The sequence below is a fragment of the Chelonoidis abingdonii genome, chromosome 9 (genome assembly GCF_003597395.2).
Source record: "Chelonoidis abingdonii isolate Lonesome George chromosome 9, CheloAbing_2.0, whole genome shotgun sequence".
NCBI classification, from domain to species: domain Eukaryota; kingdom Metazoa; phylum Chordata; order Testudines; family Testudinidae; genus Chelonoidis; species Chelonoidis abingdonii.
This window is the reverse complement of record NC_133777.1, coordinates 16,089,971-16,110,025: the sequence shown is the minus strand read 5'-3', so window position 1 is coordinate 16,110,025 and position 20,055 is coordinate 16,089,971. Positions and strand designations below refer to the sequence as shown.

General features: G+C 43.6%; 2 protein-coding genes across 2 annotated transcripts in view; one reads left to right on the top strand and one right to left on the bottom strand.

Moving 5' to 3' along the window:
• Window positions 1-56: 56 nt before the first annotated feature.
• On the bottom strand, window positions 57-18,680 carry CRYM (crystallin mu). Its single transcript, XM_032802144.2, has 9 exons — window positions 18,633-18,680; window positions 17,483-17,794; window positions 16,585-16,735; window positions 15,504-15,566; window positions 7,963-8,064; window positions 7,230-7,413; window positions 4,216-4,337; window positions 3,409-3,493; window positions 57-2,732 (listed from the first exon to the last, which is right to left on the bottom strand). Exons 2-9 carry the CDS (start codon window positions 17,653-17,655, stop codon window positions 2,668-2,670), a joined length of 945 nt encoding a protein of 314 aa, XP_032658035.1. The 5' UTR covers window positions 17,656-17,794; window positions 18,633-18,680; the 3' UTR covers window positions 57-2,667.
• Window positions 18,681-18,722: 42 nt separating this feature from the next.
• Window positions 18,723-20,055, top strand: part of UQCRC2 (ubiquinol-cytochrome c reductase core protein 2) — a 17,865-nt gene continuing 16,532 nt past the window's right edge. The window contains exon 1 of the mRNA XM_032802133.2: window positions 18,723-18,847. Coding sequence (XP_032658024.1) covers window positions 18,812-18,847 — 36 coding nt within the window. The 5' untranslated portion in view covers window positions 18,723-18,811. The remainder of the gene's footprint in view (window positions 18,848-20,055) is intronic.

Below are 20,055 nucleotides of genomic sequence, written 5' to 3'. Positions count from 1 at the left end.
ACAGCCAAGTTGATACTTGCAGTGTTAAAAATCACAGGAAGATGCAGCACAAATTAGACAGCAAAAGTTGTTTTAATTGTCTAAAAAAGAGTTTTAACAAATAATGGACAATAAAATGAAAGATTAGTAAAAATAAAAAAAGTTTCCCTTTCATTTTAACTTCCATGTCTGTTGCACATGATATTCATCCTGAGGCTGTACCACTGGGATTTGTGAAAGAAGAAAAATATATAGATCTAGGCTGGAATTTTCAACGGAAGCTAAGGGAGCAAGGCGTACAACTCCACTGAAGTTCAGTGGGACTGGGCACTTAATGATCCTAGGCTCCTTTGGAAATCCCATCTAAACGTGCTGCAATTTTGCTACAATTAAATGGCCCCCTGCAATCTGGTATTGGAAATGCTAATAGAAAATACGGAGAGAAATGTCAAGTCAGAAAGTGAACCATTTGATACAGCACCTTGATAACAACTACATTTTGGCAACTATTTAACATAATATCCAAATGGAAAATGACCAAGAATTATTTTTATTAGAGATGGGACCAAGCTGTAATGTTCAGATTCAGCTCTGAATGTTTACAAAATTGGGGAGCATTTGGATCTGAATATTTGGTTTATGAAAACTGGATCCAAAGTTCAATCTAAAACTTCCCAAAAGTTTAGAAATGGCCAGTTGTGAAGTTTTGGAGCCTGGCTCTGAGCACCTGCTTTTCCCACTGAAGCTAACAGAAGTTCCATGTGGTCAGGATCAAGTCCTTCAATTGGATCCATCTCATTTTTTATTTTCAGACATCAACATAAAACACTGGGCAGTGAATTAGTGCATAAATTGTTCTACCTTCAGAGTACAAAATACAAAGGCTGGCTTATTTCACATGTGGAAATGAACCATTTGGTGTTCTCATTTCACACCCCATTGGTGCCCCACCTCAAAACATTACTCAGTCTGGCCAGAACTGCAATCCTTGTTCAAGAGAGGCATAGCACTGGGATGGCAGTTTTGCTAGATGGTGCTGTTTTGCCAGAGTTATGTGTGGAAACTTGCTCTGGCAGTCCACGTTACACTTGGATTATCCCAGTGTTGTTAGTCCGTCACTGCTAAATAAATGCACACATTTGAAAATATCGAGTACATTAAATGTGATTTTTTTTCAAAACAGAATTTCTAAGGTCACATAATTACAACTTAAAAATGCAAAGGTTAAGAGGACAAATTCTTCATTCACTTATACCAGTGGAAAGTCAGTGGAGTTACTCTGGATTTTGCATCCATGTAAAAGAGAGCATCGTTTGACCCAAAAGATTTAAGGGTTTGTTACTCCTCAATGCTAAATCTATGCAAATTACACCACTATGCAAGTTATTGCCATTTTCTGACTAGTTTACAAAAGACTTGTAACTTACACACAAATTATGTCACCTGTGACTTTCACCCATAATTCTCTTTATAAATTTACTCATGCACCACCTAGAGATTTAATAAATTCTGCTGTACCTCTTGTCTATTGCTTCTCTGTACTGTATTAGCGCATTACAAATTACTGTGCTACATATGTTCCCATGGAATGAAGAAATATTTAATTACCTGCATGGTATAAAATGTAGATACAATTTTATAAGGCACAAATGCAGCCCAAAACTCAGTACTCTTTCCCAAGGCAAGAGCCAGCTATTAACAGATGTGCAGTCTATGCAAAACAATTGAGTTGTTAGCACAGAACAGAAACTTTTTCTTACCTAACATGTCACCCTGGCTCCTTGAAAGAAAGATACAGAGGGTCCTTTAAAGCAATGCTCATATGGCTAAACGCATAATTACCAGTCCACTCACCTACTCAAGACACAAACAAACCTCAGCACTGAAAAGGTTTGTCTTTACACTGGAAAGAAGTTTATCCCATTGGAATAAGTCAGCATGGCTCTAACCTAAGAGAGCCTTAGTAGAGAATTTATGAACATATTAAATCAGGAAGTCTCCCAACAGAATAGGTACAATATTATCTATTTATTTTTAAAGAAAAAATTGTTTAATGCTGAAGTTTTGGATGAATCTCATGACCATCATAAACTGATAATACTAAGTCCCAGCACAGCAAAGCACTGAACATGATTAACTATTTAGCCTTTTTGATTAACACACTCTAACTGCAACCTACAGCATTTCTGGCATTCCAGATTCAGACCTTTCTAGAGACCAGATGGATAGATGTTAGAATGAGGATAGTTTCATCATGCTGAGAACTATCCCACTGGAATTTCAAGTGAGACTGCTATCACTAGTGACATGATACCAGATTTAAACTGCAGTCTCCACATTAGTGCATTTTACCACAGTTCCAATTAGCTCTCCACAGACAAGAAATCTGCACACTGTTTTTCTGCTAGTTATGGTACATTAGTGAGCAAAAGTGGTTTATTCCAAAGGATATCAAAATGCACAGAAATACATTTGTTAGTAACTTTACAAACATTAGATATCTGACATTAAAAAATAAAAGTAAGTGCTGTATATGTTGTAACTTTAATATTGGCTATTGAAAGTTATAAAGTACTATATTCCCTATGAATTACTTCCTTTTCTTATAAAGAAATGGTACAAGAAAACTAAGCGTGAACCACTTTCTTTATCTTATTTTGTCCTTCTTAGTATTGCAGGCTCTTCGTTTTAGTTACCAGCTGACCAGGAATCATAAACTAATTTTGCTGCCACAGTGTCTTCAATTGCAATCCCTGAAATATATAACAGAATTAAAATCACCTACAACCAGTACTTTGGTTGAATGAAATAATTTAACTTCACAGGGAAATAGAATGACTAGACAATGGACTAGAGAATCTTTCACACCACAATCTAGGACCCCAGTGTGGTAATGACAAGAAGTTATCACCATCAGATAGCTGTTAGGTGCCATGTGTAAAAGGAGTTTATTGGTTTCAATCCAATTCCCATTGGATGTGTATCCATTCTGTAAAAGCTACTACAACTGGAACCAATGGATCCTTGCTAACAGGACATTCAACCTCGACCATGGTAATCCAGTCTTCCAGTACTGTACTTCTTTGTTACATGACCTTCAAGTCAAACAGACTTCAGGGGCATCAGAGTACTACATTTAGGTTGGAGTTATGTTAGTAAACAATGTAGTCATGAGTTGAGTAAATGGAACTTAAAATGGACAATGTATTTTTCTAGCATGTTTGCTTTTCTTTCAGTTTAGATTTTATGAGTCTTGCTACATTGAGAAAGGAGGGAAAATGCACATCTTATATTGTAGTTACTGTCCTCTGTAGAGTGTGTTGGGACAGCAGCTTTGAAGATCATCAACTTTCCCATGCAAGAGGGACTTAATAAATAACAAGGCATTGTTCCTCGTCAGATTTACACATAGGAGGGGGTTGTTCTTACCCAGTGATTTGAACACTGTTGTTTTCTCAGACAAGGCTGGTTTCGTCCCTTTCACTACCTCTCCCAGCTCTGCAAAAATCTCTGCCTGTGAAACAAATGCACATTTAGGCTTGATATCCATGACAGCCATCAAGAGAAATAAACAGTTTTTTGAGTGATTTTAAAAGAAAGAGAAGACAAAAAATTGGAAAGGTTCTTTTACTGGTAAAACAGATCATTGTTAGGTCAAGTGATACAGAAACTAGACAGAAATTCTGGAAGAATAACATGGCTTTCAGAAACATGGCTTTCAGAGAAAAATATCTGCCTGAATTTCATTACTCAAAATGATCGACTTGTTACCTTGCTGACACAGATAAATTGACTTCCATGTAGTTTATAGTTTGCTGGTTTCGCAGATGAAACCTTAAAAATGAAAGCCCTGTCTGTTATGTGTGGACATTAAAAAAAAATCCTATGGCACTCTGTGTAAGGGCATGACAAAAGGTCCCCTGTCCTCAATTTTGTGCAGTGTGACAGCCATTTGTTTGGCTGCTGGTCTCAACACATTAGAAGCAGTTCCAATTTAATGATGCTGAAACGTGTATCATAAGGATACATACGTGCAACAGAGCAGAATTTGTCCCATCATGTATAAATTGCTTTGGGATCTTCTGGGATGAAAGTGAAAGATTTGGAATAATTTTTGAAACATTAAACATTTTTAAGTGTAGATCTAATAAAGGATGGATCTAAAAGCACTGAGAAATGGCACAATGCAAAAGTAGCACTCGAGGGGAGAAGCTCTAGCATTTAAGAAAGACTTACCCTTGATAATATAACATCTCCTGATTCATTCAGAGCAGCCTCTCGAGAATCCACATATAGGACAGACTTCTTCATCACTTCATCATCCAGCTCTCTCCAGTCTGGTCTGCTTGCCCCAATGGCTAAAAGATAAAAGTGATTGACTTCAGAGAGAAATATTTAAAATGGATTTAACAGAAACACATTTCTTGTTCAACAGAGGTGAATAATGTCTTTCCACAGCAGTGTCGTCACTTATGCACAAACAGCCTGAAATTAACCTTGAAGACAAGTTCACTGATACAGAACAAGAACAGCTTGATTGACTAGGGGAAGTCCTGAGCTTCTCTCCATTCAGACTGAGCTGTACATTGTGCTTCTAGGGCTTGATCCTGCTGAGCACCTTCTATTCCCATTGATGTCAAAGCAGGATTGAGCCCTTAGGGTCCAATCCTCCAAAGTGCTGTTCCTGTTATGCCTGCTGAACACCTTCAGTGCTCATTGGGTCTAATCCTGCTCCCCCTGAAATCCTTGTATTCAGTGAAAACACGACCAGGACCACTGAAATCAATGAGTTCCCTTGTAGCAGGTGTGGCCAACCTGTGGCTCCGGAACTGCATGAGGCTCTTCAGAAGTTAATATGTGGCTGCTTGCATAGGTGTGACGCCAGGGCTAGAGCTACAGGTGCCAACTTTCCGCTGCTCAACCCGAAGCCCTGCCCCCACTCCACCCCACCCCCTATCCCAAGGCCCCTGCCCCTTCCTGCCCCCTCCTCTGAGCCTGCTGCACCCTTGCTCCTCCCCACTCCATTCCAGAGCCTCCTGTACATTGCGAAACAGCTGATTGCGGCGGGCAGGAGGGACGAGGAGGTGCTGCTGATCGGCAGGGCTGCTGGTGAGCAGGAGGTGGCGGAGGGGGGGGGCTGATGGGGGCTGCTGATGTATTACTCTCGCTCTTTGGCAATGTACAGTAGTAAATTCTGGCTCCTTCTCAGGCTCAGGTTGGCCACCTCTGCCTTGTAGGATCAGGCTGCTAGCAGTAAAATAAACTCCTTGACCAAAATATGTTATTTGTTACACGGGTGCATTGCCCAGTTTGGCTTAAGAGCTTTACCCATGTCCAGCTTGTTCCCATTCTCCGAGTGTCCGCCCACCCATCTCACACCAGTCAAAGACATTAACAAACTAATACAAAAACCAGACAAGCTAAGTGCTTGGTTAGCACCAAGGACGGATGTACAACAACTACCCTTTCGCCCTTTAGGGCAAGTCTGACAAGGCAAGGCAACACAGGGAAGCTCACTCTGTCACTGCCTATGCTGTACCTCTGCTACAGATAATAAAAGTACTTAGTGCTCATATAGTGCTTTTCATCATAAGTCACAGACCTTCAGTCTCAAAGACTGCCAAGCCCAGCCCTTTCTTGAATAAAAAGCGTATTTATAAAGTTGTTTAACAAACAACCACACTGTACTATACTTTGGTATCCTGTCCAAGAATAGGCCTGGCTGGTGCTATGCTGCTCTATCATATCCTCTCTTATCCTATCAGCCCCTTCTTCTGTTCTTCACCCTCTTTCTGCTGCTCCTGACAAAGCCCTGTTAGATGTTGTGATTGTAACATCCTCCTCAGCAGGATATAGATATCTAAAGTAAATGACCCAATCACCCCCTTTTTCCTATTATCTCTTGCCCCTCTCCACTTCCCTCTCCTCCATTCATTTGCAAAAGCCTTGAACTTCATAATTCTTTTTTATTAAGTGTTTTTGATCCAGACTGTCTTGATGTTATGTGCTGTAGAGACAAATGCAATTAAAAGATCCCTCACTTATCCTTATCAGATCAGAACCAAAGAAGCAGTTTGCTGCAGGGAACTGTATGTGCAGACCGACAACTGAACATTATTATCTGGGATTTCTAAACCTGCAGTTTCCATTCTTTTCTTGTGACTTTGTAAGCAGTACAACTGGAGCCCATTTACAGATCTTTACTTACTGAAACAGTTTTATGAACAAAGGCTTATCATTAAAAAAAAATGTAAAACTCCTAGTATTAGCAACTTCTTTTGTACAGATAAACACAAATAATATTGGATTGAATGGTAAAACAATTTACCTATACAACTTTACAGACAGTAGGGATGTGAGATCTCCAGGGTTGTCTGAATGCCTACTCATGCATTAGGAATGCCTCTGGGGAAAAAACCAGGAGAGGTGGTCTTTGTGTATGTGTTGCCTCAGCAAATGAACACACTAATTGATTCTGGTTGTACGCATGGCCTTCATGCTGTGAGACAGCACAGATAACGTCACCAGCAAAGAATTAAACAGAGTTTGAAAAATTGGTGGGAACTTCCTTTAAATTGTTCCCTCTTACAAGTTGCCTTTGTCTCATTACCAGACAACTTGGAAAGTTCACAAGGTCATCTGAACCAGCTCCAAATTAAATAATGTAAATAAATGCCAAGGAGCTCAGGGATTCAGTATTCTAGGGCAGCAACAACATCACTAGAAAACACAATTTAAAAAAAGAACACAGCGAAGGGATCAAACCTTGGGGTTCTCTCAATTTTTACACAGTTCTTAACTCAGGCAAAATTCCCACTGAGATCAAAAGGATTCAACCCCAAAAGAAGAAATAAAGGAGTTTGCAAAACAGGGCAGTAGAAAAGATGACAAATACCTGGGAAACAGAAGTACTACTAAAAAATCACTTTGGGAACATGTTTTTAGGGTGTTGTTTAAGTCTACGACGAAATGGACATCAAGGCCACACCTTGTTGGCCACCATAGCAAAGATGAGATACCTGCTGCTCAAACATACAATAGCAGAATCCCTAAATAGCACTGAATATAGACACCCTGCAGGATTGTGCTCAAAGAGGAGAAGTGATTATTCTAAGAAATCTAGACCATTCTGGGCAGAAACCGACTTTGTGAGTATTATGCAGCACAGCATTGAGCACATCAGAGCTAAATAAAATAATAATATAAATAATAGCAGAGAAACCCCCCTAATCAATGAGAGTCTGGCATACCATTGATATGGGCACCTGGTTTTATCCACTCTCCAAATAAAATTGGCGTTGTTGCCATAGTGACTGTTATAATCACATCAGCTCCGGTGACAGCCTCCTGAGCAGAGGAGCAAACCTGCACTGGACCCTTAGCTGAGCGAGCAAACTTTACAGCATTTTCCTTAGTGCGATTCCATATCCTGACCTGCAAAGCAACATGGAAAGCACATAGAGATTATATAATATGAGTAACCCGTCCTTGCAAAATTCCCAAACAAGCACTTATTTTAAAATGCTCAATAAGTTTTCTTCATTATCATTACTCATCCTGGCAAAGAACAGGTGAGCAGATTTTGTGTCTGGGCTAGTACATCTTCATGATTATCATGCAATGCTAGGATTACAGTTCATGGCATCTTTATATTTATAAAATACATTTTAAATAGAAAATCGGAACTGATCGAGGCTGCAGGAAGCTTGTCCAAGAAACTTACATATGGTAGGATTTTCTCAAATACAGAAAAGAGTAAGTCTGAAACTTGACATTGTTTCCAGCACACGTTATTAAAATGCTTTGAGATGGGAGGAGGAAAGGCTATAGAAGTGCAACGTCTAGAGACATTTTGTTGAAATATGCTGAAGCCATTAGATACAACTTTATTAGTTATGATATACGTTATTTGTTATTGGTGTTACTGAAAAAATAATTGAGAAAAATAAATCTTCTCCTTTGAGATGCAAGTCCTTGGCTTACCTCTTTAAATGAGAACTGCTCTGTGAAGACCTCATAATGGCTATAGGCTTGAACACCAGCTCCGAGAATGCACAGCACTTCTGAATCAGCTGGCATTAAGAACTAAAATATATCAAGTTAGAAAAGAAATCAGTGACAGTAGTCACAGAAAAAACACAGTTGCGATGATGATCCACTAAATTAAAACCCCTCAATCTTAGGCACATTTACATGGAAGAGGCATATTTACACTCGAGCATTTATTTTTAAACTTTGTACAGAGGGATCATTGATTCCTAGGAGAAACTTTTGTGGGTTTGATTCAATCTGCACTTGTGCATTTGTATTGATGTAGCTACATCTATGTAGTAACACCAGTATAAACGCCCAGTGCAGAAATGCTGCACTGGGGGTGAAACAGGGCTTAATGCAGTGCACTGCATTGGCACAGAGGGATTGCACCTACATCAGGGTATCTATAAGAGTATAAATATCCCGAGGATAGACAGGACCTCATTTTCTGGTGTGCAATTCGATTGCCACCACCAGTTGCACTGGTATTCTAGGGCAAAATGTAGCCCTGTAAATTACAATCCTTATCCCACAAAACTTTGCAGATTAAATATGTTGTTGCAGACACCACTCAAAGCAAGGATGAAATGCCTTTTATTTAGCAATCCTGTAGGACACAATGTGCATCCCAAAACTGGGATAAAGGGCTTGGAAGAACTGCCATGCCCCCAGACAGTAACCGGCTAATCGAGCCTCAGTCCGAGTGTTTGTTTAAAAAGTTGTTTATCTGCTCTTTAAAAAAAAGGAGGAAGAAGAAGAAGAAGAAAAATACTAAAACTGAAACTTCCTACTTGTCACTTGTTCATATCCCTTTTTAAACTGAGTTAAATTGCTAAAAATGGTACCAGTTTGGGACAATTATTTTTCCTTCTAAACAAGAGAGATTACATTTCAGCCCTGGCAGGTATGGCTCACGTCTGACATTCCTGATTTACAACATTCCAGAGACATGAACTTTGCTAAGAACAGGATATGTGTCCACCAGTCAATATTTACAAACAAGGTGGCTTGAGGCTCAAGACTTAAAATTCACTCCTCTGGTAGCTCTGAACTGCCCTGTTTAATCATCCTCTGTGGTGCACCAGGAACTAAGAAGGGAAAAGAAGGGATGTTTGAACCTAGCCCCAGCCACCTGCATTTCTTGTTTGTGCGTTTGCTATGAGCATTCTTGTACCTGGAGCCTTTGAACTATATGGGCTTTCAATGCCATTTGAACTGACTCTGCTGCAAAGAAATAAAAAAAAATCTCATCTAGCAGATTTATCAAAGCTAAGGGCTCATTTTGATCCTTGTTACACTGACTCTGTAGCATTGATTTCAAAAGTTCCGTACATAAAAGTATTGGCTTATTGAAGAGGAACTGCCATAAAGAGAACAAGATGACAACTGAAAGCTGGGCTCAAACAGTCCTGAAAATCTCACAGAGCAGCAGGTGACAGATAAGGGTTTGATCTGGAAGTTCTAATACAGGCACAGCTCCTTTGAAGTCACTGCCTCTGAATAAATGGATTTTTTACCCGTGAAAGCTTATGACCAAATAAATCTGTTAGTTTTTAAGGTGTCACCGGACTCCTTCTTGTTTTTGTGGAGCTTTGCTTGTGTGAAGTGTTCCGGATCTGGTTTTAAGGGGGGAAGGTCTGAGCTGAGAGTAGCCCTACAGTCTAACATCTCAGGAATTCACTGTGCTGTGCATGGCTGGAAAGAGTTAAACATCCTACAAAATAAATAACTCTCAGAAGACATGTAGGGAGATAATGTTTGTGTTTTTGTGTATTTACATATGTATGAGTAGGGTCCACAAAATGTAATCAACAGTCCCTGTCTATGCTGTATTCTGATATCATTTAAATGAATTGTGATCATCTCTTTGAAATGTACTGTGAATGGTGAGGGAAAAAGCAAATGGCCTGATGTTAATTCGTATAGTTAAGTACTGGTGATGGACCTCCTTCAAAGTCATCCTAATTACCTTTTGTTCCTTGAGGAATTCCAACTTGTGAAAAGACATGAAATTGTACAAAAGATCATTGGGTCCTGATTCTGTCATCTCAGATTTGCTTAAGTTTCTTCAGGGGAAGTTTGAGGCGCAAGACTGAGGTTCCAGTTATGCTGATACGCCCTGAATGTGATATTTGGTCATTGGACTATAAACTAAGAACTATTTCTGAAAGGTTTCAGAGTAGCAGCCGTGTTAGTCTGTATCTGCAAAAAGAACAGGAGTACTTGTGGTACCTTAGAGACTAGTCCAGTCAATATTTACTAGTCTCTAAGGTGCCACAAGTACTCCTGTTCTTATTTCTGAAAAAACTCTGCAGCTACGAAGCTCACCATCTCTGCTGTGAATCCACACCTAAATGAACTGAACTCATGTCTGTATGTATATTGACCTTTTAACCATATTCTCTCTCTTTTGTTTTTTAATAAATTTTAGTGTAGTTAATAAGAATTGGCTGTAGTGTGTATTTGGGTAAGATCTGATACATTCATTAACCTGGGAGGTAATGTGTTCGATCCTTTGGGATTGATAGAACCTTTTCTATAATGAAATAAGATTTACAGAAATTTTCATCATATTTGACATGGGTACCTGGATGGAGACCCGAGGCTGGATGACTTTAAGGGAACTGTGTTGTTTGGACTTCTGAGTAACCAGTAAGGTAATAAAGAAACTGTTCTATGCTGGCTTGGTAAATCTAAGTATTGGAATACTCACCCGCTTTTTGGGGTTTGGCTCCCCCATTCTTTGCAGTTCACCCTAACTGAGTGACCACAGCTGGGTCCCCACTAGGACCCCGGTCACACATTGTTCGCCCCTTCTCCAAATGGAGTGGCTCTTGGGGATAGATACTTCACTTCTGTGTTGGCTGTAATTTCATTGATTTGGGTGGAATTACATCAGCATAAGACTGATGTACCTGAGAAGAGAATCGGGTCGTCAATCTAAAGCAGGAGAGTTAGTGGGCCAGAAAACATAGCTCTTATCAAATCTGCCCATCTTCTTCATTTTATCATTCTTGTGCTTGGAAGACTAAAACTTTCCTTCAAACTGATGGCCTTGGAAGCGTTATCTGCTTTATTCCCAGCATTAAGAAACCAGCCAAATATTTTTAAACTAGTATTTGAAGATTTATTTGTATTAATATTCCTACTTTGAATTGGAAGTTATGTGGAGTAGCAGAGTGGCCAGACTGGGGAAGAGGCTGTGTAGTCTAATCAGTTTTAATTTATCACCGCACTTACCCAAAGCCCTATAGGCGCATACATAAGGCAACAAAAAAATCACTGAGCAAAACTACTCCAATATATTCTCAGAACAGTTCACAGAGTGAATCACTCCCATATCACATACAATACAAGCATGAATACCTTTTCTCTGATAAAATAACTGATTTTTTAAAATAAGGAAAATGAAGTAGATCTAATCTATCTGGCCTTCAGTAAGGCATTTCATACATATGGGAAATTAGTAATTCAGATGAAGATGGGGATTAGGGTAAGAATTGCAAGGAGGTTAAGAAACTGGCAAAAGGGGAGAAGACAAATGGTTGTGCTGAAAGGAGAACAACTGGGCTGAAGGGAGGTTACTAGCGGAGTTCCTAAAGGATCAGACATGGGACTTATGACTTTGGCACAAAAAGTAGGAAGGTGCTAGTGAAATTTACTGATGACATGAATTTGGGAGGCATTGTCAGTACACAGGAGGAATGGAATTTTATACAGGAAGAATTGGATGACACTGATGACCTGGAGTAATAGAAATGAGATGAAATTTAAAAGTGCAAGGTCATGAACATAAGAACTAATAATAAGAATTTCTGCTATAAGCTGGGGACTAATCAGTTGAAAATGACAGAGGAGGAGAGATACCTGGTTGTGTTAGTTGATCACAGGATAACTATGTGCCGTGAATCTGATACAACTGTGAAATAGGCAAATGTGGTCCTAGGATATATCAGGTGAGGCATTTCCAGTCTCTCTCGCAGGCACGTATGGCATCTGCAGAGCAACATTTTATAGATGCAGTTGTAGGTACATAAGCCATTTCAAGGCCTCCTCTGTGACACTGTGGATATCATCCAATTCATTTTGAATCCATATTTGGGACACTGTGTTCTGATGTGTTCATTGGTTTGGATGTTCTCACTGCAGTCACATGAAACAGAGTCTTTGATTTTCCACTTGTGCATCAAGTAGCCACATCTTCCACTATTTCTTTGGATGTGGGTCACTGTGGTCCCAAGTCTGTGTGGCAGGTCGAAACCGAGGAGGCATTTGTTGGGTCAGTAATAATGTGCTTGTCTGGAACAGCAGATGAGGTCCAGACACTTTGCTATTCCCTCGCCAGATCCAGAGACTAGAAGTGATCAAGTGTGGTCCATAGTAACTTTCACAATTTCAGGCGTGATGGGGGTATGTTATCCATATCGTGCCAGATGGGAGGTTCTGCACAGTCTTTGGCACATTTAAATTCTTGTGCTGTGGCTATCTCTCAATGGACATTGGAGGTTCAATATTTGTTAATACAGAAAGCCACAGTAGAGGTGTTGATTTTAAAGTTTCCGTGATGATTTGCATGGTCTGATTCAGCTGCCTCTCCACAAGCTGAGTATAGCAGCTCCTTATCCACACCAGGGCACAATACTCTGCAACTGAGTACAGAAGGGCCAAGGACCAGGACAGCTGATCCCCAGTTTGTTCCCACTAACTTTTAAATAATGTTGACGTGAGTTTTTGCTTTCAAGGCTACTTTTTTGAGGTGGTCATGAAAGGTCAGTGTGCAGTCAAGAATGCCACCGAAATATGTTGGCTTTGGTTGTAATGCACAGTTTCACCATGAAACTTGACAGTTAAGAATGTTTTGTGCAATTCTATTGCCAAAGTGGAAAGTAGAGAAAACTGATTTGTTTTGATTTGGTCTCAGCTTTTGGAAGTATTTCTCCATGAGCTTACGGTCAGATCTAAGGGTCACTTCAAGTTCTTTAAAGCTACGGGCCTAAGCAATGAGTGCCAAAACATCAGTGTACGCAAACTTCTGCGCAATCATTTCAGGCACATCGTTCGTCTACACACTGAAGAGTATTTCCAGTAAAGATAGAGAGGTATTAATGTAATTGTACAAGGCACTAGTAAGACCTAATTTGGAATACTGTGTACAAATCTGATTACTCATGTCAGGGGCGGCTCTAGACATTTTGCTGCCCCAAGCATGGAGGGTCCGCTGGTCCCACGGCTTTGGCAGATGCCTGCGGGAGGTCCGCCGAAGCCACAGGACCAGCAGACCCTCCGCAGGCACGCCTGTGGGAGGTCTGCCGAAGCCGCGGGACCAGTGGACCCTCTGCAGGCACGCCTGCGGGAGGTCCACTGAAGTCGTGGGACCAGCAGACCCTCCGCAGGCACGCCACTGAAGCCATCCTGCCAGCTGCCCTAGCGGCGACCGGCAGAGCACCCCCCACGGCTTGCCGCCCCAGGCACGTGCTTGGAGCGCTGATGCCTGGAGCCGCCTCTTACTCATGTTCAAGAAAGATGACTTCAAACCAGAACAGGTGCAGAGAAAAGCTATTAGGTGATCAGGGGCATGGAAGACCTATCTTCTGAAAGGACACTGGAAGAGCATGGCTTGTTTAGCCTAGCAAAATGAAGGATGAGAGAGGATATGATTACTCTCTACGAAGACATTGGGAGATAAACAACAGGTAGGGAGAAGAGCTATTTAGGTTAAAGGAAAATGTTGGCACAAGAATAAATGGTTACAAACTGGCCATGACTGAATTTAGGATGGAAGTTAGAAGAAAGTTTGTAATCATCTGAGGAATGAGGTTTTGGAACAGCCTTCCAATAGAAGTTGTTCAGGTAAACAACCTAATTAGTCTGAAGATAGAGCTTGATACATTTTTGAGTGGGACTATATAATGGAGTTGCATGCAGTGATGGGGGCTGGGCTTCATGGCAAAGGGGGTCCCTTCCAGTCTTATGTCTGATGTTCCTAAATCTCATGGTGCAGGGCTTCAGTTGGTCACCTGTAGGGGATAGGAAGGATTTTTTCCCTGTTGTATTCTGACGAGTAGTTCTCCTTCCTCGAAAGCATTGGAGATGGCCACAGATGGTATCACCACATGAGGTGGGATCGTGCTCTGATGTGGTACAGAAAAATTCTCTCTCAGATGCTTGGCTGGTGGGTCTTTCTCACATGCTCAGGGTCATACCAATTGCTATTTTAGGTTGGGAAGGAATTTTCCCCAGGTCATATTGGCAGGGACCTTGTGGGTTACGTGCCTTTCTCTGCGACATACGACTTACTAGGATCATCTTGGATATCTCACCTAATCAATTCCCTGCTATTGCAGAGGGCTAGGTCACTGGTTCACATTGGTCCCTCCTATTCGCTGTCTATGGTAAACAATAGTTTAGTCTATTTCAGGTTATTGAGTTCAATACTGGGTTAACTGGGTGGAGCTAGTGGCCTGTGATATGCAAGAGGTCTGACTAGATGATCTGGTGGTCCCTTCTGGCCTTAAACTATATTACTCTACACAACTTCCTTGGAATTAAAATAGAAACGACTAAATTTTAGGCTTTTCTTTGAGGATTGAACATTGTCATAAATCTAGTACCTATGATTAAAGAGAACTGCCATGGATTGAAAGCCTCAGATGCAAATGCTATCTAAGACCTCTAAGCTATTTTACATGACACCATGTCACAGGAAACTGGTCCAGCTCTCCTGTTCCAATCCAGGTGTGCCCTAGTTTGGTGTTATGAAGAGGAAGGGACTGCCCCTGGGAATTATGAGAGACAGCCCAAAGGCAAGAGACAGTCCAGAGGCTGAGAGAGAGCTGGCCCTGAAGGAAGGAGCTGTGAGTTCCGTGTTGAGCAGTGAGCCAGATCAAGCCAGTGAAAGTGGAAGGCAGTTGAGGAACCACATACAAGTTTCCCCAGGCCAGAGAACCATAGATAGAAAGGGCTGAAGGCTAAGAGCAGCAGAAGGAGACACCTGCTGGCTGAAAGACCAGAGAGGGCTAAAGGCTGGCAGAGGATGTAGGGGCGAGCTTACTGATGTCTCCAGGTGAGAGCCAGAGCCAGACCTGAGAATGAAACAGGGCAGAGAAGCAACCCAGGTTGTGGGGCATGGTGAGAGATGCCAGAGCTGTATCCAAGAGCCTGAGCATGGTGAGAGACATCAGAGCTATACTTGGTGTGTTCATGGGCTGTTGTGACTTGAAAGATTGGATGTACTGTGGAATTGGGGAATGTGGACTGTGTTGAGGAATTCTGGATTACAATTTTGAGACTCTTGTAATAAATAAATGCTGGAAAGGGTATTGGTACCCGGAAAGACTACCTGGAGTTACTGGGGACTCTGGATGAAAGGGGTAACTGCGGCAGGTTCCTGGGTTGTGCAGTGGCATTCTGCGGGAGGGCACTCGAGGAAGAGTTACCTTGTCACATACCAATAATCTACTTCCACCCATTTTATAAAGCATCAGACCTACCTTGGTAGCTATCGCGGAAACTGCAGCAGTTCGTTTTGCTGTAATGACACTGCCATCCATGATCTTTTAAAGAAGAAAATTAAACAGACTGAAATGAACACTGAAAACGTAATGCCAGATGCTTTCTCCATGTGTGAATTAGTGCTTTACAACTGATACATCATGTGAAGGGACAAGGAAAATCCGAGAGAAGATGATTATTAATGCAACACTTGCAAATATATTCTATATAAAATTGGCAGATTCTCTTCCCTGCTCCACTGCTTTCCTGACACTCAAGCAGCACAAAGCGAGTGGAAATTGGCCATCATCACAGTGGCATTGACCCAACATAACCATTTCTACACTACACTTCCTGAAGACCCCAGTACCGGGGGTGTTTCATGGCAATGAAGGCATGGCCAGAACACACTGCACTCTGGCTAGCATTGGGGACCATTGCAAGCAAGTATATGATGGAGCAGCCCTTGGGCTGCTGTAACCTGTGCCAGGGCCCAGGCAGAGAATCATGGAGCCATAATCAGGTGCCTCCCTATCCTGTGCTGCACTCAGGGTGGGCACTGGCTCTATATAGACTCTGGCTCTATATATTCAATTATCATGTGAAAATGGATTGTGGAGCCTTGCTGAGAAACAGACACTTTAACTGTTCTGGCCCTTCTCAAACCATTATTCTCGTTTTTAATTAAGAAAGATAATATCCCAAAATTCCTACTATAGCCCCCCAATCCATTCCTCACAGAGACCAACAGCAAAACTTGCATTGCCTTTAACAGTTCAGAATATTTGGCAATTTATTCTTTCCCCCTAAAAGATCAACTAAACATGGTGTCGGGGGATTTCTTCAAATAAATAGTTTCACTTCAAATCCCCAGTTTCAGAAAACAAAGAAAGAAGTACAGATTAAAAAGAATGAAACAGGCAAGACTGAGGGCCAGATTCTCAGATGACACAATTCGCCATAACTTCACTGAAGTGAATGGCGTGATAGTGATTTACACCAGCTATGTCATCTAAAATCGAAATATGATTTTGACAGACTGTTAACAAAAGAGAATGCATCAATGCACACTGAACTTACAGTTTTTAAAGAGCCATTTCTTGGGTCAAAGAGTAATATAGTTGCTTGGTGAGAGGGAACAGAAGAATCCTTTTTGTGTTCATAGAAGGTTACCAGTTTAGTTGTTAGAGCATCATCCTTTGAACTGTAAGCAGGCATGACCCCTAAAAATCTTTGAAAGAGAAAAAAATATACAATTAACATCAAATTTTGTAATTTGTTAGCTAACTAGCAGAAGTTAATAAGCAACTGCTTTTGATCTCTAATATAATATAACCCTCTCTATAGCCCTACTTTTTCTCTTCTTCACTTCTAAATTGCATGACATTTTTTAGGCTATTTAAATATGAGTTCTGCCATTGACTTCAATTTATTCTGGTACTGCAGAGGGCAAAAGGCCGATAGGCACACTTTATAATAGCCTGGATGGCTGATCTTCACCATAGATTTTAAAGGACACAAGCACTTTCCCCATTCCCTTTGCAGCCAGCCAGAGAACTCGTTTGAAGGAAGCATCAGCCAGGGCCGTCTGTACCCATACGTAAACTACGCAGCTGCATAAGGCACCAGGAAATCTGGGGCAACTGCCTGCTGCTCCAGCTTGGTCGGGCACTTCAGAGACTGTAGCGGTTTGCACAGTGCTCGCTAGGAGTAGACGGGGGCAGGGAACATGGCAGGTGAGGGGAAAGCTCGCTGCGCTCTGCCTGCCTGGTTGCTCTTATTGCAGTATCCGAGCTGGAAATCTCCCAACCAGACACAACTGGGGAATATCACAGCAGCTGCCAAGGGCCAGCCAAGGAAGTCCTCTCCTTGGAGAGGGACTGAGAAAGGGATCCATCCCTCTCCCCACTCTGGCTCAGGACGAGAGGGGAGCCCGTGATGGGGATCCCTGGAGTGTGCACCCCTCCTCCATACTTACCCGTTGTACTTCTGCACCGGCACCACGGTGCGCATGGGCTGCACGACGCCTCCCTCCGCACCGCTGGAGAAATTGGCCAGGGCAGCTTCCAGCGAAGGGATCAGGAGGCTGGCGCGGTGCAAGTGCTTCTCCACCACCTCGGAGCCTAGGAAAACCGGCGGCGCAGCGCTCATGGTGACCAGCGCACGGTCCGGACAGGCAGCACAGATTCTCGTGAGTCTCCGGCTCCAGCCTCTTGTGCCCGCTTGGCTGTAAGTTCTGTCCGGGACCCCCGCTGCCACCCTCCTTGCCAGGCTGCTGCAACTGCGCCTTCTAGTGGGTGCACAAGACAGGGCCGGGATGTGACCCTGCTGCCACGTCCCAATCGCTATGGATTTAGCCCCCTTATCTTGGAAAGGGGGGAATCAGCGCGGGGGAATCTCAGCGTTAGACGTCACGGGGGAGGGGGCGGCTCATTTTTCTCGTTATTCTAAGGAACACGCTCTAATGGGGAACTCCCCCCACGGTGCGGCTCTCAATCGTAATTATCCCTTACTGTGGGGTGTCTCGCTCGCTGCGGAGGCAGGTGACCCGCCACGGGGAGAGGGTAAACCCACTGTGCGTGTGGGCAGGGGAAAACGTAACGCCTCATGGAGGGAGCCTCTTTGTGGGAACTGTCCCTGTCTGAGTCCAGCTCTGCAGCCCGTTTGTTCCACGTGGGTGACACGCTCTGGGTACGGGCAGTGCATTTCCCATACAGGAGCATATTGGTTCCCACGGGATCCCAGTTTTTGCAATGTCTCTTCACTAACCCCACGCCTTGTGCTGTGCAGTCACCACTCCTACCCCAGCTACTGAGGGAGCCTAAGAAATCTCCGGGGACGAGCACAGCTATGAAAAGGAAGAATGCGGGACTTGTGATGGCTATTTATTTAACCGTGGGGCACGGGGCCTCGAACCGGCCCCCGCTCACCCGTGCGCCGCACAATCCACCCAAAGAAGAACTGATCACTGGGCACAGCGCACAGAGAGCCCTGGCCTGCACCCCGCAAGGGGCGCGCCTCAAGAGATGGCGGGGACCGCTGGCGAGCCGCGGGAATTACTAGCGGGAGGGGGAGGGGCTTTGCGCCGCCACGCAGGTACAAGCCCCACACCATTCGGCCGCACTCACCGCGCTGTGAAAGAGGATCGTCTGGGCGTCTCGTCCAATCCCGAGCAGGGAGCAGTAAAGGCTGGTCGCCTACAGCTAGAAGGTCAAAGCGACGCGGTGTATGCTGGGAAGGCAGAGTCATCCTCCGGTGGCGCAATCTTGTTTCTTTGAGCGGACGCCGGAGGCAGCTGCGGGAGAGGATGAAGGGGATCCCGACGATCGCTCGTTCCCTCTCGGTGAGTGCGGCGGGATGGGGGGCGGCCTCTGTGGGGGGGGTGGAGCGAGGAGTCCCTGCACCCGGAAGGGGGCTGGGGCTGGGCCAGGCGGGGTTGACCCTGGCCTTGCTGTGGGTAAGGGGACCGAGGGCAGCCCCCTTCCCTGCTGAGGTGCGGAACTGAGACCGCGGGAGGGGCGTGTGGGAGAATGGAGCGGAACCCGCGGCGGTGCCGGGTGTCCGGAGCAGGGAGCGGGGCTGAGCGTCTGAAGGTCACCTCAGCCCCACCCGACACTCGCTCGGCGGTGGGAGTCCTCGCCTGTCCCCGGCCAGAGCAGCTTCCCTCGGGCTCGCGTAGGGTCCCGCTACCTGCTGTTCTCCCTACCTCCCGGAGACGAGCAGTCTGTTCCCTGCTGGGGGAGGCCGGGCTGGATAGCCTGGGCCGCCGCTCCGAGTTCCCGTGGGAGCCGCGCGGTGAACAGGTGTGGGAGGAGTCCCTCGGGAGGCAGGTGGACGGGATCTCCTTCCCTTGCTAGCGTTATTCCCTGCAGGGCCCTTGAACCTGCAGCCTCCCCTTGTTCGTGCCTTAGCCTGCCCCGTTTGCTCTTGGATTTGACTTGTGTCAGGCACGTACTGGAGAAACTCTAACCGTTATTGCGGGCCTACTGGGAAAGGTGCCTTCTCTGTTGCAGATAGTGGCACAAGTAGGCTAATACATATCTTGGGAGCCCTAGTCTTTTTCTGTATAAATTGTAGACATGTCCCCACTTCTAACTCAAAGTGGGAAGGGGTCTGGAGATTAAGTAATTATCACCTTTGTGGTGATAAAACCTATACTGAGATACTGGTAGCTTCAAAATATATTAACTAGACCTGTCACTAAGTGAAAAGCATGTAATAGCGTAACCAGAAAGACATGGTAACTTACGTTAATTGCCTAAAGATCCTCAGCATGTCTGATTGGTTCATTTCTTTGTGTCACTTAATTTTTACTTGTTACTCTCAGGTTTTGGGGAGAAAGTGAGTCTTTAGATGAAAAGTAGACTTAATATGTGAGTGTCATAAACAGATAGTAGGAGTTAATAGAACAGAAGTACTTTAGATCTCTTTTGACTGTAAAGGGTTAACAAGTTCAGTGAGCCTGACTGTCACCTGACCAGAGGACCAATCAGGGGACAGGATACTTTCAAATCTTGAGGGAGGGAAGTTTGTGTGTTTGCTGTTAGTTTT

Bases quoted from the DNA above. Each gene is read 5' to 3' on its own strand.
- CRYM (XM_032802144.2), bottom strand. From the start codon at position 17,655: ATGAGCGCTGCGCCGCCGGTTTTCCTAGGCTCCGAGGTGGTGGAGAAG. The intron at 15,567-16,584 runs GTAAGTTCAGTG...CTTCTTTAAAAG, and splicing joins GAAATGGCTCTTTAAAAACT to ATCATGGATGGCAGTGTCAT. The intron at 7,414-7,962 runs GTAAGCCAAGGA...GTTGCTTTGCAG, and splicing joins AGCAGTTCTCATTTAAAGAG to GTCAGGATATGGAATCGCAC.